General features: G+C 36.7%; 1 protein-coding gene across 1 annotated transcript in view; it reads left to right on the forward strand.

The window, feature by feature from the left end:
* The window catches only part of LOC106867756 (WD repeat-containing protein 11), a 35,981-nt gene that overhangs the window by 16,817 nt on the left and 4,197 nt on the right, over positions 1–14,967 (forward strand). Inside the window, exons 16-26 of the mRNA XM_014912727.2 lie at positions 206–342; positions 1,616–1,742; positions 6,049–6,155; positions 7,973–8,093; positions 8,670–8,838; positions 9,740–9,908; positions 11,273–11,338; positions 11,818–11,902; positions 12,722–12,916; positions 13,602–13,768; positions 14,310–14,404. Coding sequence (XP_014768213.1) covers positions 206–342; positions 1,616–1,742; positions 6,049–6,155; positions 7,973–8,093; positions 8,670–8,838; positions 9,740–9,908; positions 11,273–11,338; positions 11,818–11,902; positions 12,722–12,916; positions 13,602–13,768; positions 14,310–14,404 — 1,438 coding nt within the window. The remainder of the gene's footprint in view (positions 1–205; positions 343–1,615; positions 1,743–6,048; positions 6,156–7,972; positions 8,094–8,669; positions 8,839–9,739; positions 9,909–11,272; positions 11,339–11,817; positions 11,903–12,721; positions 12,917–13,601; positions 13,769–14,309; positions 14,405–14,967) is intronic.

Consider the following 14,967-nt stretch of genomic DNA (forward strand, 5'->3'; position numbering starts at 1 on the left):
ATATATATACATATATATATATATCTGTATATGCATGTATGTTTTTTTATAGAGAATTAACTTATTGATATTGCTATGTGATGTGTTATTTAATTGTATTTAGAACATGTTAATGTCATGATTGTTTAAAACCATCTGTTAATTATTTTAAATTAAATTTTCTTCTTGACTCTGACGACTTTTGTATTTCGTTTGCCACATCTAGGAATGGTTTCCCGCCTCTAACATTCGGACATTGAAGAGGAAACTCAATACTGAATCTAAAGACTCTGATAGTTCTGTAAACATCAACACCGAAAGCCTTTCTTCCTCATCATTGTCTAATTTAGATAATTCCTCAAAGTAAGAATTTGATTGATTGATTGATTTACTATTCTTTTTTGTTTTTTAACAATTGGTTTTGTATTGTGTCATTCTCAGACCTGTGGCACACATTTAGGCAAATAACAAAGTGTCGCCCATGAATTTATTCTTTTAGATAAAGCCTTGTTTCTGTGCCTAGCTAAGGACCATACTCTAACACGTAGTGGTTGATCATATGGAATGCAGTGTGACAGTGGGGACGTGTCTTCTGTCCATTATCTGGACTGCTTCCATACACTGCACTCTGTCCACTGTCCAAACAACTACACCAACACCAAGTGTCTTTTTGTACACTTGGTGTTTGTGTTATCATTTTGATCTTGGTCGACCCTAATCTATTGATCAAAAGCTTTCCAACCATGCCTAACCCATCTGTTTTCAGAAACAGTATTCCCAGAACTATATTGTAATGTGTCTTTCTCTTTAAAATACTTTGGTGTGAGATGAGGGAGATCTGGCTGTCATTTTTAGCATTGTTCATTCCATGTCTTCAGTTTGAGGATAATTTAACCCTTTCGCATTCAGATTACTCTGTCTAAAAAATAATGCATATTTATTCACATTGTTTTGAATGAATCATGCCTTGCCTCAAACTTCTGAGATTTCAATGATGTTATGCATTATTTTTAGAATGACATTGTAAGATAGGTTTGAAAGGCCAGATCAGGCCAGTTTGAACATAAAACAGGGAGAATATTTGGGCCAAATATGCCCTGTTTAAATTCTAAAGTGTTAATCCTTTCTTCCTTTCAGTTTCAGAGCCACTGAAAAGGGTCATTGGGCTTTGCTACCTCTGATTCAGCCATTTAAAGAAAAATAGTGTGTGTATATGTGGGGGGGGAGTGTCTATGTATTGGGCTTCGTTGTTTGCTCGTCCACACATTATTGTCGTTTAGTTCTGATTCAGGAGACTTGTGTTGATTTCTCCTCCTCTCACCCTACCCACACCAAACTCTCCGTTCACTGCTCCCAATTCCTCCCTCTGCGCAGGCTCTGCATTGACAATCATGACTTTGAGACTCAGACTCAACTCATGGCTCGCCACTTCATCCTTCGTGGATATCTCAAATATGTAATATAATTTGATAAATCTAGATGGATAAGATTAGTACTGGACATAAATACTAAGGTTATGATAGTCATCAAAAGTCCATAAAGATGGTGCTCTAGCATGGCCACAGTAAAAAACTAAATAAATAGAAGTATTCTGATTGTTTTGTCTCATTGTTCCATTTTATCTTTGGTATTTTAGTGAGAACAAGCCAAGCGGTAAAGTAACTGGTAAGGAACATTTGGTATTTACAGACCAAGAAAGCACCTTGTACCATTTTGTTATTGAAGGAAGCACCATCACAGATGTCTCTAAACTTCCTGTGGAGGTAAGCTAGCTTATTACATCTTCAGAATAATCTACCCAAAAACACCATCCATAAGCAACACTGTGGTTTAGTTTGTGTTAAGATGAACATCATTTAATGCAGGGTACGTTCAAAAGATAATTGGAAATAATTAAGTGGTGAGAAGTAAGCAATATTAGTCATTGGCTAAGTACAGAGAAATCTATGATTTGCTGATGAGGTCATAATAAAACTGAAACATGTCCAGAGTTGTTTCCCTTACTGAAATGATGTACTAATATAATTCTCAGTGTTTCTCCTCTTGGTTTGTCCTTCCTTTTTGACATGCATATCAAAGGCAATTAACTGCCAAGATGCTCTTACTATCTCTGTATGTTGTCATATATAATTGTATATTTTATTATTTATTAAATGATAAAGAGGGACATGTATTTTATTCATTTGATTCCTTTAAATACACAAGTAATTGAATATAAAACCAAATATTTATCACTGTGGATTTTCAAAATATCTGCTAGTTAAAATAATATCTATCATCAACTGATATTGTTTTTCCCTCGTTGCATAAATACCTTTAGTTTATCTATTAATGCTCCGTGTATCAACTATGTTAACTATTACATTTACACATGTTTTCATTCCTTTCAACTCAGGTTTTGTTGGAACTCCTGGAGTCTTGTATGTGTAGCAAGCTTGCTACCTGCAGCCTATGATACCATGCTATCTGTTCTTTTCAACTGTCTGATATTTCCCTAATTATTCTGGCTGTGCCAAGGAAGCAAATATTTTATAACAGTTCTGCTGGGCACTCTATTCCAATTTCCTTTATATTCTTCTTGATGCCTTCTGATACTGTCCTGAAGGATCCAACACTATCTTCACCTTCTACATTTTCCATAGCTGGGCTGTTTCATACTTTAGAGAATTGAACATGTCTATATTTTTGCCTTCCTTCTTGACTATTCATTCGTCAAAGGGGCATGCAACATCAGTTCTATAGCATATGTGGTTCACGTTGTCCACCACCACTAGGTCTGCCTTGTTGTGTTCAAGTACAAGATTTTGTAGGTCTCCAACTCCTCCACTCTCTGCAGTTTGTGCTCATACCATGTCTTGCCTTGCTCTAGACTCCACTTTTCACATAGGTAGCATTTTTGCTACCTCACCATGTTACCAAAACTTGTAGTAGTTTTGGGCAAGTCTAAGGCATTCGTTATCAATATAAATATATTGATATGAATACATATAAATGTATTTCTATATTTTAGTTAGTTATGTTCCGTCCAACCTGTCTTAGTATTCATGTATTTTGGTGTGAATGAATATGTTATCAAGTCGTTTCAAGAGAATTGGAATATTGACAAGTTTTACTAGATCAAAGTTTTTCTTTTTTGGATTATTTTGTTAACAGGGGACTTCAGAATGTGTGGATGTCTCTCCCAATACCTGGGGTAGACAAAAGGTTTGTCTTTTAGACATTTTTTTTTCTGAAAAATTTTCTTGTGTTTACATTTTATTCAGTATGGCTTCTGCTAATAGAGGCACAGCAAGAGGTACTAATGAGAAAAGAAGTGGCACTGAATATGCTCCAAATAACAAAATAACTTTTGAACACATGAAAGTGAATTTAAAAAAAGGTAACCAAAAAAAAAAGACAATGAAATAAATAAATTCAGTTATAAACATTATCTGGTACTCAAAAACACAAATTTGCATGACATAAACAGAAGTACAAACAACGAATACAACAACAATAACAGTAATGCAAACTTGTATGAATTTAACAAAAGTACTAACAACTCCTTTGCTATCATAACAAATCATAGGGAAGTTTTAGACACAGGTCAAGTTCAGTCAACGAAAGTGGCATGGCAATGATAAGTTACAAAGAAGTGTGCTTCTTTGCCTGAGGGATTTATCCAAGAACAAGCAAAGAGGAAAGCCCTTCAGCTTTTGTAAAGCTTTCTGTTTTACAAAAGCTGGAGGAGATGACCACAATGCCCACATATTACCATATGCCCTCAAAGGAACAATTAATGGAAGCCCTTGACAATTTGTGGTATGATGTGTATTCCATTGATAGATGTTGGGTATATAAGGTATGTACCAAGTCTTCAAAAGTGAGGATAAAGTAAAATCCAGGTGAGGCTGGTGTGCTACACACTTGCAACTTGCAAATGGATGCTCAGCAAGAGATGTTGGTGGTGATATTAACCCTTGGCTTATCTTCTTTGTGTTTCTGACATATTACAGGCAGGTGGTGGGCACACAGGTGAGCACAGAATGATGTAGTTTGCATGACCATGCAAGTTCTAATGACCCCTGAAGATTTCACGATAATCTTGGAGCTGAATCCCATTGTCAGAGCTGAGAGAAGGGTAATAAGGCTGGTGGTGCAAAGCAGAAAGCATAGCTGCTTCATGTGTAGTGGCAGTGTGAGTTACAGGAGCTGGAAAGACAGTGAGAATGGACAACAGCAACAATAATTACAGGTTGCTTCTAGAATAGTACCAATTGCATCACTAGTTGCAGCCTCAAAGAGAGTGGAAAAAAATCTCTTCATTTTCAATGCCAGAAACTGCTCACAGGAGATCCTTTCCTCCAGCCATGACCAATGGTGTCACCCCATCATCTTGTAATAATGAGGAGGTGATAGAAGAGAGCCAGGGGTGGATAAATTTTGGGGACATTGGAAAACAAAAGACTTCCCCTGCCAAAAAAAAAAAAGTAAGCTCAAGCAGAAAGAGTGAGTCACATCTCTCATTGGGTTTGTATGCAGTTGACAATCCTTAGAAAAAAAACCCACCAAAGGACTGTTGGAGGATTTGAATGCAATGCAGGAAGACATAGAAGATTAAATTGTAAACTGAAGCAGTGATGAGCTTTGTCTATGTGGAACATGCAAGCGATTAACTATTTCAGGTACCAGGAGAGGTGGCACCTTTTTTTTATACACTCCGAATCTTGAGTTGCTCACTGGCACCTTCAGGACTGATCATTTTGAGGATATATATGGATGTAGGGTACATGAAAAGAGGAGGTGGTCAGTATAAATGGATGCCCTTATCAAGTTCTGATGATTGCTTTTTGCATGTGTGTGGGTTGGTTGCTATTATTTGTTTTGTGTTTTTATTTATATTCTTTTATTTATATCTATTTATATTTTTATATATATTTGTGTAAAGTTTTAAAAAAATCTTAATATATCCCGATATATTGTATGACATCCTTGCCCACTTCTTGTCATCATTTTACACATCTTTCTAACCTTTTCGTTATGTGTTAATGTATGAACGAGCCTTGATGGCCTTACAAAACAAACAATTATTATTACTATTATTGGATTAGCATAATCATTAGTGTTGGACAAAAACCTTGCAATAACAAAAAAATAATGGTAAGAGTGAGCCTTCCATGAATATCTCCTCGTGTATTTTCACATTTCCTAATGGTTGTGTATATTTTTGAGAGATTTTTCAGCCAGAATCTCTGAATACCATCTGGCTGGTTTAGGAGTTTTCCAATTTAAATATCTCTTGCACTTTCTTTGTTTTCGTCCATCTTCCATTTCACTTTCAAATTTCCATAACCGGTCTGCTTCTAAATCATACTGAACTTCTTTGCTGCTGCTACTGCTTATTATTATTATTATTATTATTTTTAACTCAGGTTTTGTTGGAACTCCTGGAGTCTTGCATGCGTAGCAGACTTGCTACCTGCAGCCTATAGTACCATGCTACCTGTTCTTTTTAACTATCTGAAAATACTTTCCTCATTATTATTATTATTATTATTATTATTATTATTATTATTATTATTATTATTATTATTATTATTATGGCAGTGGTGAGCTGGCAGAATCATTTGCATGATGGGCAAAATGCTTGGTGGCATTTTGTCTGTCTTTACATTTTGAGTTCAAATTCTGCCAAGGTTGATTTCGCCTTTCATCCTTTTGGGGTGGATAAATATGTACCAGTTGAAAACTGAGGTTGATTTAATTGACTGAGCTCCTCCCCCAAAATTACTGACTTTGTACCAAAATTATTATTCGAGCTGGCCTAAGGTGGTGCGCTGGCAGAATCGTTAGCACGGCAGGTGAAATGCTTAACTGTATTTTGGCCGTCACTACGTTCTGGGTTCAAATTCCGCCCAGGTCGACTTTGCCTTTCACCCTTTCAGAGTCGATAAATTAAGTACCAGTTGAGTACTGGGGTCGATGTAATCAACTATCCCCTCCCCCAAAATTTCTGGCCTTGTGCCTATAGTAGAAAGGATTATTATTATTATTATTATTATCATCATTGTTATTTAAATTAATTTTCAGAGTGGACTTAGTATCATTACTTCATTAGCCTGGAAAAACGATCATTTGGCTTTTGGTGATGTTGATGGTGTCTTATCAATCTGGGACCTCAAAGGAAGAATATCAAGGTTTGTTTCATGAAATTTGTACTCTATTTTATTATCAAGATCTTTTTCTCTCAGTAATCACCACAGACTTGTTGATGCTTACCCCTGAGGTCAACTCTAATCCAATAAAAAAAGTTATAGAAAGCATTTCTTTCATTTGTAACATACTTTCTGTTTTTTTGTTTTTGTTTTCTAAATGTAGTGTATGGGTGGGGGTGTTGCAAAGTTCCTGGCTTTAAGGGTATCGTGAAAGGCCTGGTTGGAAGCCCAACCTTCCAAGTTCTTTTACTGGGCTTAGAATAACTGAAGGAATGCTGCAATGAGTGAATTTGGGAGGGGAATATGTTGGATAAACTGATCCTCCTGTATTTTCTTTTACCCAAAGCCAGAAACCTTTCAGCACTCTCTTGTGTCTAACACTATATCAACTCTCCTGTTACTTTTCTCAAGATGATAATTTATGATTTGAGAGTGATTTAGCTGCTATTTTTTTGCAGATTGAGTGGCTACATATCTCCCTTCGGTCACATATCTGTTATTCACTGCATCCAACTTAATCCCTGTCTCTCACACTGTCTTCACTCTTGTACACTTACCCACTGTCCTGTCCTCTATCTCATATCCACTCGTATCTCTCTCTCTCTCTTTCCAGGTGAGCAAGCCATTATACTCACCACTTCAGCAAGACACTTGCTTCTGTCCCTCTATGTTACTTTCATATTCCTGAATGCTATACCCCACTCATTTAAGGGGGTCTTGTCTTGTGGGTACTTGGTGGCTTCACTCGTGTTGCCACCATGAAAAAAGCACCCAGTAACACTCAGTGAAGTGGCTGACATTCTGGAGGGTATCTGACTGTAGAAACAATGCCAAAGCAGACATTGGAGCTTGGTGCAACCCTTGCTGATCTGTTTGTGTCAAACTGTCCAACTCATGCCACTAAACAAAAGAGGACATTAAATCATCACCATCGTTTTACATCCTCTTTCCATGCTGGCATGGGTTAGACACTTTGACTGGAACTGGTAAGCCGAAGAGCTGCGCCAGGTTCCAGTCTGATCTGGCATGGTTTCTACAGCTGGATGCCTTCCCCAATGCCTACCACTCCAGGAATATAATGAGTGCTTTTTATGTGCCACTGGTATGGGTGCCATGTGCACGACACCGGCAGTGGCCACGATTACAATTTCACAGGTGCCATTTATGACACTGGCAACGGCCATGACTACGACTCCACTTGGTTTGACAAGTCTCAAGCACAGCATATCTCCAAAGGTCTGATGATAATAATAGGACAAATAATGTATAATGTTTGTCTGTTGTTGTTGACAATGACCAAGAACACCATGGGAGGAGAAGATGGGTCATGGTGTGTCTGGCTGTGGTCGATCTGGCCAATATGTGCTCAGAAGGTTCTGCCACAGGGTGGGCACTACCTGTGGTCTGCTGAGAATGGAGGGAAGGAGTTGGCTCAGGACTTGTGCAGCTTTTTTCTCTTTGTGCTCCTGCGATTTTATTCTGTTTACAGGAGGTGGCCCCTCTTGATCTGCCAAGCATTTACATGCTGCTAAGGAGAGCACGAGAGCTCACATCTGACAGGCAGGTCATTTCATTCGTATGTCTGACACACACGGGGACCCAAAAGACTGTTTTACAATGAATTGGCAGAGTGTACTGGGTAGGTTTTACATGGCATCAGCACTGGTGAGGTCTGTTTCGGCATGGTTTTTACAGCTGGATGCCCTTCCTAATACCAACCACTTTACAGATGAATATTTATTGAGAATGTATACTCACACACAGGAAGAATTTAAAATTTTTTGTGTACATCTTTCCAGAACCATATCCACCCACAGATCAGCAATTAAAAAGATACGCTTTGGACCAGGGAAAGCAAATTTGAAATTCTTCCTCAAGTATAATGATGGCTTAGATATATACGAGATAAAAAGTCAAAAGGTAAGAGAAACAACTTTAACCCATTTTGTTAATGACAGTGTTTTTTTATAATTATATATTGTTTCTGTAAATATGAATGAGTTAAGTGTCTTTAATGCTCACGGGTCCTATGACCTACAAATGTACAGCTGACTTACAAGCTATGCATGACCTACATTTCTTAGAAATTAGAAATCTTCAGAGAAAGGGTACCCTACTTCACCAGTATGCACTAGTACAGTAGATGCACTACATCACACACACACATAAATGTATATGTATATCTATCTGTCCATCCATCCATCCATCCATCCAATTTTTGGTGCCAGATGTTCTAGGCATATATATATATATATATATATATATGTATATGTATATGTATATATATACACACACACATATACATATATCTGCCAAATGAGCAAAAGGACTACTTTTACTTTTGCTGCCTTATGTGTCTCACAATGAAGGAAGACCCAAATCTACATCTAAGACCACACACACACACACACACTAAGAAAACCAACAAAGTTAAAATGAAAGAGTCTAGGTGATACTTTATTATCATTATTGTTGTAATTGTTGTTTCTGTTTCAGGAAGAACTGATCGTTTCTTATAAGTGTTCCAAAGATGTTCCCAAAATCATTGATGCTGAATGGGGTCAGTCTGACAAGCCAGTTGTCTTGATGTCTGATGGCTATATCAGAGTGTTTGATCTTACTATGAAGAAGGCCTCCTCTCACATGATGGACTGGGATTTAGAAGGTATCCCTTTAGTCTTTCAATGTTTCCAGTCAGTGGTGGACTGTTGCACCACTTCATTATACTAGCCCTTGCACATATTACTGTATTGAACACACACACACACACACACACATAACAAATCAGAGAAATGGCAAATGGAATTCACAAGAATCTTTATTCATCACAATGATTGTCTCAACCCATCGTGCATTACTTCCTTGCAATTTGGTTATGGTGCATTCTTCAGTGCAGATGTGTGTCTCATTAGGTTTCCTTTTCAGAAAGAAGATACCTTTGCTCAATATAATCAGTTTCACTTGATTCAGTTATACAGCATGTTGTTATTGCCAGTAGGTTCTCTCTCGAGAGAGAGAGAGAGAGAGAGAGAGAGAGAGACCTATTTAGCAGTATTGAAAGGTTGTATATGTTTTATATTACCAACCCTTATCTGGTTTCCAAGTAAGAGTTTTTTCTTTTATTCCACAAATGTTCAAAGTGCAAAAATGTAAGCATGAAGATGCATTATGAACACACATTCATTTTATGATTGTTTCTCCATGCTTGCATAGGTTGAACAAATGTCATTTGAGGCATTGTTTTGCAGCCAAATGTTTTTCCTAATGCTAACCTTTGCCTCTTTTTCAAGTAAGGGATCTCTTATTCCACATTGCTTTAAAGCCATGAAGAAGCTTGACCATTTTGCTGACAGAAGAAACTGACAACAAAACTGCCCACAAACAAATACACAAGGACACATGCAATGACACACACACACACACACATTCTCATTTAACATCCCTTTTTCCATGGTGGCATGTTTTATATATATATATATATATATGTGTGCGTGTGTATACACATGCACACATACATGCATGCACAAACACGCATACACATGATTAAAAATTTTTTTTTTTTTTAGAGAAAATATTTTGCCCTTCCTTCCTACCTTCTCCTGGATCTTTATTGATGAAAACATTTCTACAACATCAACCGTGGAATGAAAAATATACGTTTGAGCTGTCTGGTATGAGGGATGAGGAGCAAGAAATTCAGACTGCTGTCAATAAACAACTAAAACTTATTAACAGGTAATCATCATCGTTTAACGTCCACTTTCCATGCTAGCATGGGTTGGACGAAATAATGTTCTTTCTTTCTCTTGTCTATAATTTTATAGGAGAGTAATGGGGTGATTGGTGATTTTCTTTCACCTCAGGTCAGCATTGGTCAAACAGACATATGATTAAAGGCATTCTAAAAGTAATTGTAATGTTAATGATGGTGGTAATAATGAGATTAACAACAATAATAATGTTTAGAAAATTACTATTTTTAAATCTCACAACGTGAGATATTCAGCGACAATATTTTGGAGTAAAGATTGTTTGCCAACATAACATGGCAGTCCTGGTTTAGGACGAATGTTACTGTAATTTAGCCCCAGGAAACATCATCTCCAACTGGCTATAAAGTAATTTTCTCATTTATTGATCAATGACTAGTTGTCACTTTGAAAACTATATTTTTTGAATGGGAATTTGGCAGCGCCACCTCTAGCTGAGCAATTATTCTGTGCCGATGAAGGGAAATAATCCAGAAGTTGTGATACACAGATATTGTTTTGAACTGAGTGGGGGTGCTAGATTCCCTTGTTTGAAAATATAAGGACACAAATCATGTCGTATAGCCAGCTGGAGACAATGTCTCCTGGGGCTAAATTACAGCAACATTCATCCTAAACCAGGACTGCCATGTTATATTGGCAAACAATCTTTACTCCAATAATAATGATGATAATGATAGTGTGAGGGTGCATGGCTGTGGTTTGGGTGTTCGACTCATGAGTATAAGATTGTGGTTTCGATTCTTGGACTGAGCAATGTGTTGTGTTCTTGGAGGTGGCCAGCTGACAGAATCATGAGGAACAAAAGGTTTAGTGGCATTTTGTCCATCTTCGCATTCTGAGTTCAAATTCTTCTGAGGTCGACTTTGCTTTCATCCCTTTGGGGTCGATGAAAAAAGTACCAGTTGAACCCTGGAATCGATTTAATTGATTTGCCCCTCCCCCTAAATAGCTGGCCTTGTGCCAAAATTTGAAAGTAACGAAAGAATAATGAGAATGATAATGAAGGATGTTAATGAGGTGAATAATGATGATGGTAATGACTGCTAATAATAATGGTAATAACTGGTAATAATTATGATAATGATAATGGTAATATTGGTAATGACTGCAACAACAATGGTAACAGTGGTGGTAGGGACAGTGGCAGTGGTGGTGATGACAGCGGCAGTGGTGGTGATGACAGCGTTAATAAAGGTGGTAACGATCCTGGTAATAAGGATGTTAATGAAGATGACAGTGATGATGATGATGATGATGATAATGACCATTGGTAATAATAATTATCAATTGTAAAGACAATGTTCTTATTTTCTCTCCACCGTTCAGTGACTTGATGACTTACCTTCCTTCTTCAAAGTTCGGTGTAGCTCAACGTTGTCTTTTCGTTGCCAAGTAAGTTACTTTTTCTCCTTTCACTTCTCTTCATTTCACTATATTGTATTTCCTTTATTGTAAATGAGAAAAAATATAGTATTTCAACCATTCATTCATCCATTCGATATCAGGCAAATGCTAGTGCCAGTCATATTGGTTTACCTTATCTATATAAAAGGCCAAATCAAGCCAAAATCATGTGATCTGGTTGTCCGAGTGGCATACGTCTTCATGTTCTGAGTTCAAATTCTGCCGAAATTGACTTTGCCTTTCATCCTTTCGGGGTCAATAAAATAAGTACCAGTAATCGATTTACACCTCACCTGAAATTGCAGGCCTTGTACCAAAATTTTAAATCAATATGTTGTATAAATTATTTATATAATATGTTATTGAAAGCATTTAAAGATTTTCATATGCTGTATAAACTATTTAAATATTTATAATATGTTGTATAAACTATTTGGAAGTTATAATGTTTTATATATTATTTAAAGGTTATTTGGTGATGAAGCTGAACTTCACTTTTGGACCGTTGCACTCCACTATATTAGATCTGAGAAAATATCTCCCATGAGTAAGGTAGGTTACCAATGGGGCTTATTTGATGAACTAATCTTTTACTCTACATCACTCAAATATTTACTTAATGTTACATATATGGTTACTCAATATATAAAACAAAGAGAGACGACAAAGAAATAAATGAACTTCATTATCTTATAACTGTTTCTGCTATAAGATGTAGTTGACACCTTATAGCTTTATCAGAGCCTTGAGCTATAAGGTGTTATTCAGCAAACACTTCTTTCTGAAACATACATGTATTGAGTTCTACATTGGGTTATTGGTATTGAAATACATATATATATTTATATATATATATGTAACAGAGTTAATAGTGAGGGGTTATCAATCTGGGCAAAATACTTCATACGATCTCTGTTGGCCCCCAGGCTAACAATATTGTTTAGATTCGTGAAGTACTCCGAGTATTCTTATGGCAGGATTCAAGGTTATGGTTCATCACCATTCTACATTATAAATCCATGGTTGGGCTCCAGTCAAACTGGTTTTTACACAAAGTGATATATAAGAAAAGATGTGTGTATATATATATATATATATACATGCACACACACACACACACACATATTAAGTCAGAAAAATTGATTGTAGGTATGACGTTTTAGTGATGTTCATCTCTACACACTCATTCACACTCATTCACACCTTACCATGCTAGCTTCTACTTTACTGTAACTTCTCTTCTTGTCTCCACATAAGTGACATTTCTCCTTCTCTATACTGATAAACCTTGTGTCGTTAGAGCTTACAAATGATTATCAGACGATTCAATTACTTGTTTAATTAATGTAAAAATATTTTTCTAAAATACAGAATGTTAGCCGCAGCATATCCGAGGGAATGATCGGAGATCTATTTGTTCCCTTGGGTCCTAACAACAAAGAGGTCCATGACTTGGTAGTCTTTGATAATCCAAAACAAAACAACAATAACATTTTGATTCAGCAATTCAGGGATGAACCCTTGGAGAAATGCTATGATGTCCTCCAAGACAGCGCTACGTTTCAGGTAAGTTGACATGCAGGTGCTTTCTTCATTGAAGTGGATACGTGTGTGTGGAGTGGATGTATGCACGTGTGTGTGCATGCACGTGTGTGTGCATGCACGTGTGTGTGTGTGTGTGTTGTCTCTGGATTATTCGTAGTGTTTCGTAAATTGTCATATTTTATGGTAAGGGCAGTGGATTAACAGAATCAGTAGAGCATCCATTGAAATTCCTTTCCCTATGACCTCTTACATTCCAGGGAAATAGACATTGCTTTTATTTTTCCAGTGCTTGACAAAATAATGTACCAGTGATGTACTGGGATCAGTTTAATTGGTTGTACACTGTCTTAACAAAATTTGTGTTTCAATGGCTGTGTTGGAAATCAATAATAATTACAGAAAATTTTGCTTAACCTGTCTGCATTTAAACTGGCCATATCTGGCCCAAATATTCTACGTATTTCTCATTCAAAGTGGCCAGCTCCATCCAGCCTCTCACACCTACCCTACAATGTCATTCTAAAAATAAGCAGTCACATCATTGAAACCTTAAAACTACTTTTAACCTGGCTACTCTCACATGTACCTGGACTGGTTACATCTGGCTACTTCTGTCCAGGTTACCTCTGGTCTACTTAGACCAAACCTGACAGGTTTTACTCATACATCATACAATTAAAATGATTTTTCTTTTTGTAATTTCCAGAAATACCAACTTGATCGAATTGCCCTGCATGATAGCAAGAGGGCCACATATGAAAATACCAAAAAATGTGCTGAGAACTACATGCTGTTGGGACAGACTGACCGTGCTGTCCAGTTGCTATTGGAAACTGAAGCTGATAATGATAACTATTATGTGGATAGTCTAAGGTAACAGTTAACTCTTTTGCTGGTTTCAGCCATGCTGGGCATTGCTTTCAGCATTTCCAGTTGACCATATTGACCCCTATATTTCAGGCAGTTGTAAGCAGTGGACACACACACACACACACACACAATGGGCTTTTTTTAGCTTCCGTCTACCAAATCCACTTACAAGGATTTAATCAGCCTAAGTCTATAGTAGAAGACTCTTGCTCAAGGTGCCACGCTGTGAAACTGAACCAGGAACCATGTGGTTGCACTGCAAACTTCTTACCACACAGCCACACCTGCACCAAAATTTCATTTCATTTTCATTTTATCTAGTGTCAGCTCATGAGCTGTGGCCATGCTAGGGCACCGCCATTTATGTCAACAATTCATTTAAATTAAAAAATTTTTTTTGCATCAAATTCTTTAGGGAGTAATCTCCAGATTGCTTCCTAACATTAGTACAAGACCACAGGCATTGTTGATTAAGTTGATCCTCAACACTAAGCTGATACAATAAACACCATTATAATTCCTATGTTAACTTCTACTGTTGCAGAGCATGTCTTGTTGCCAGCATCCGGTCATCAGGAGCCAGTCAAAGTACCATCAAACTGGTGGCTACTAATTTGATTGCTAATGGAAAACTATCAGGTTAATTACATTTTTTGAACATTTTTTTAGTCAGTTTTAATGTTAAATTTGATTATTTATTTTAAAATTTGTTTGTTTAATTAAAATCTGATTATTTAATCAAAATCTGATTATTTAATCAAAATTTGATTATTTAATTTTAAAAATTTGATTTAAAAAAAATAAAATCTGATATTTACTGAAATTTATTTGTATAAATATGCAATATAATAATTTCACTTGGAATTTCTGCAATCCATCCATTTTCTCATTTGTTCATAACTATTTTGTGGCCAGCAGCAGCAGTTTTGAACCTTTGGAATATATTAATTTTCTTGTTATGTATGAACTGAAGTGTTTACTCTGCATTATCTCTGCAGCTTTTCTCTTAAGGTTTGAGCATTGAAGTGTCTGAACTCTAAAACCTCAAACATTAATTTCTTGTCCTCTGCAAATCTTGTTTTTTCTATCAACTTTTCAGTGACTTATATGACTGCTTTCACTATCTTTACCCTTCTTTTTATCCCCCTTTCCTCCACCACCATCCTGCGCAATCTTTCTCCCTTTTCTCCCCCCCCCCCCCC

The sequence above is a fragment of the Octopus bimaculoides genome, chromosome 22 (genome assembly GCF_001194135.2).
Source record: "Octopus bimaculoides isolate UCB-OBI-ISO-001 chromosome 22, ASM119413v2, whole genome shotgun sequence".
NCBI classification, from domain to species: domain Eukaryota; kingdom Metazoa; phylum Mollusca; class Cephalopoda; order Octopoda; family Octopodidae; genus Octopus; species Octopus bimaculoides.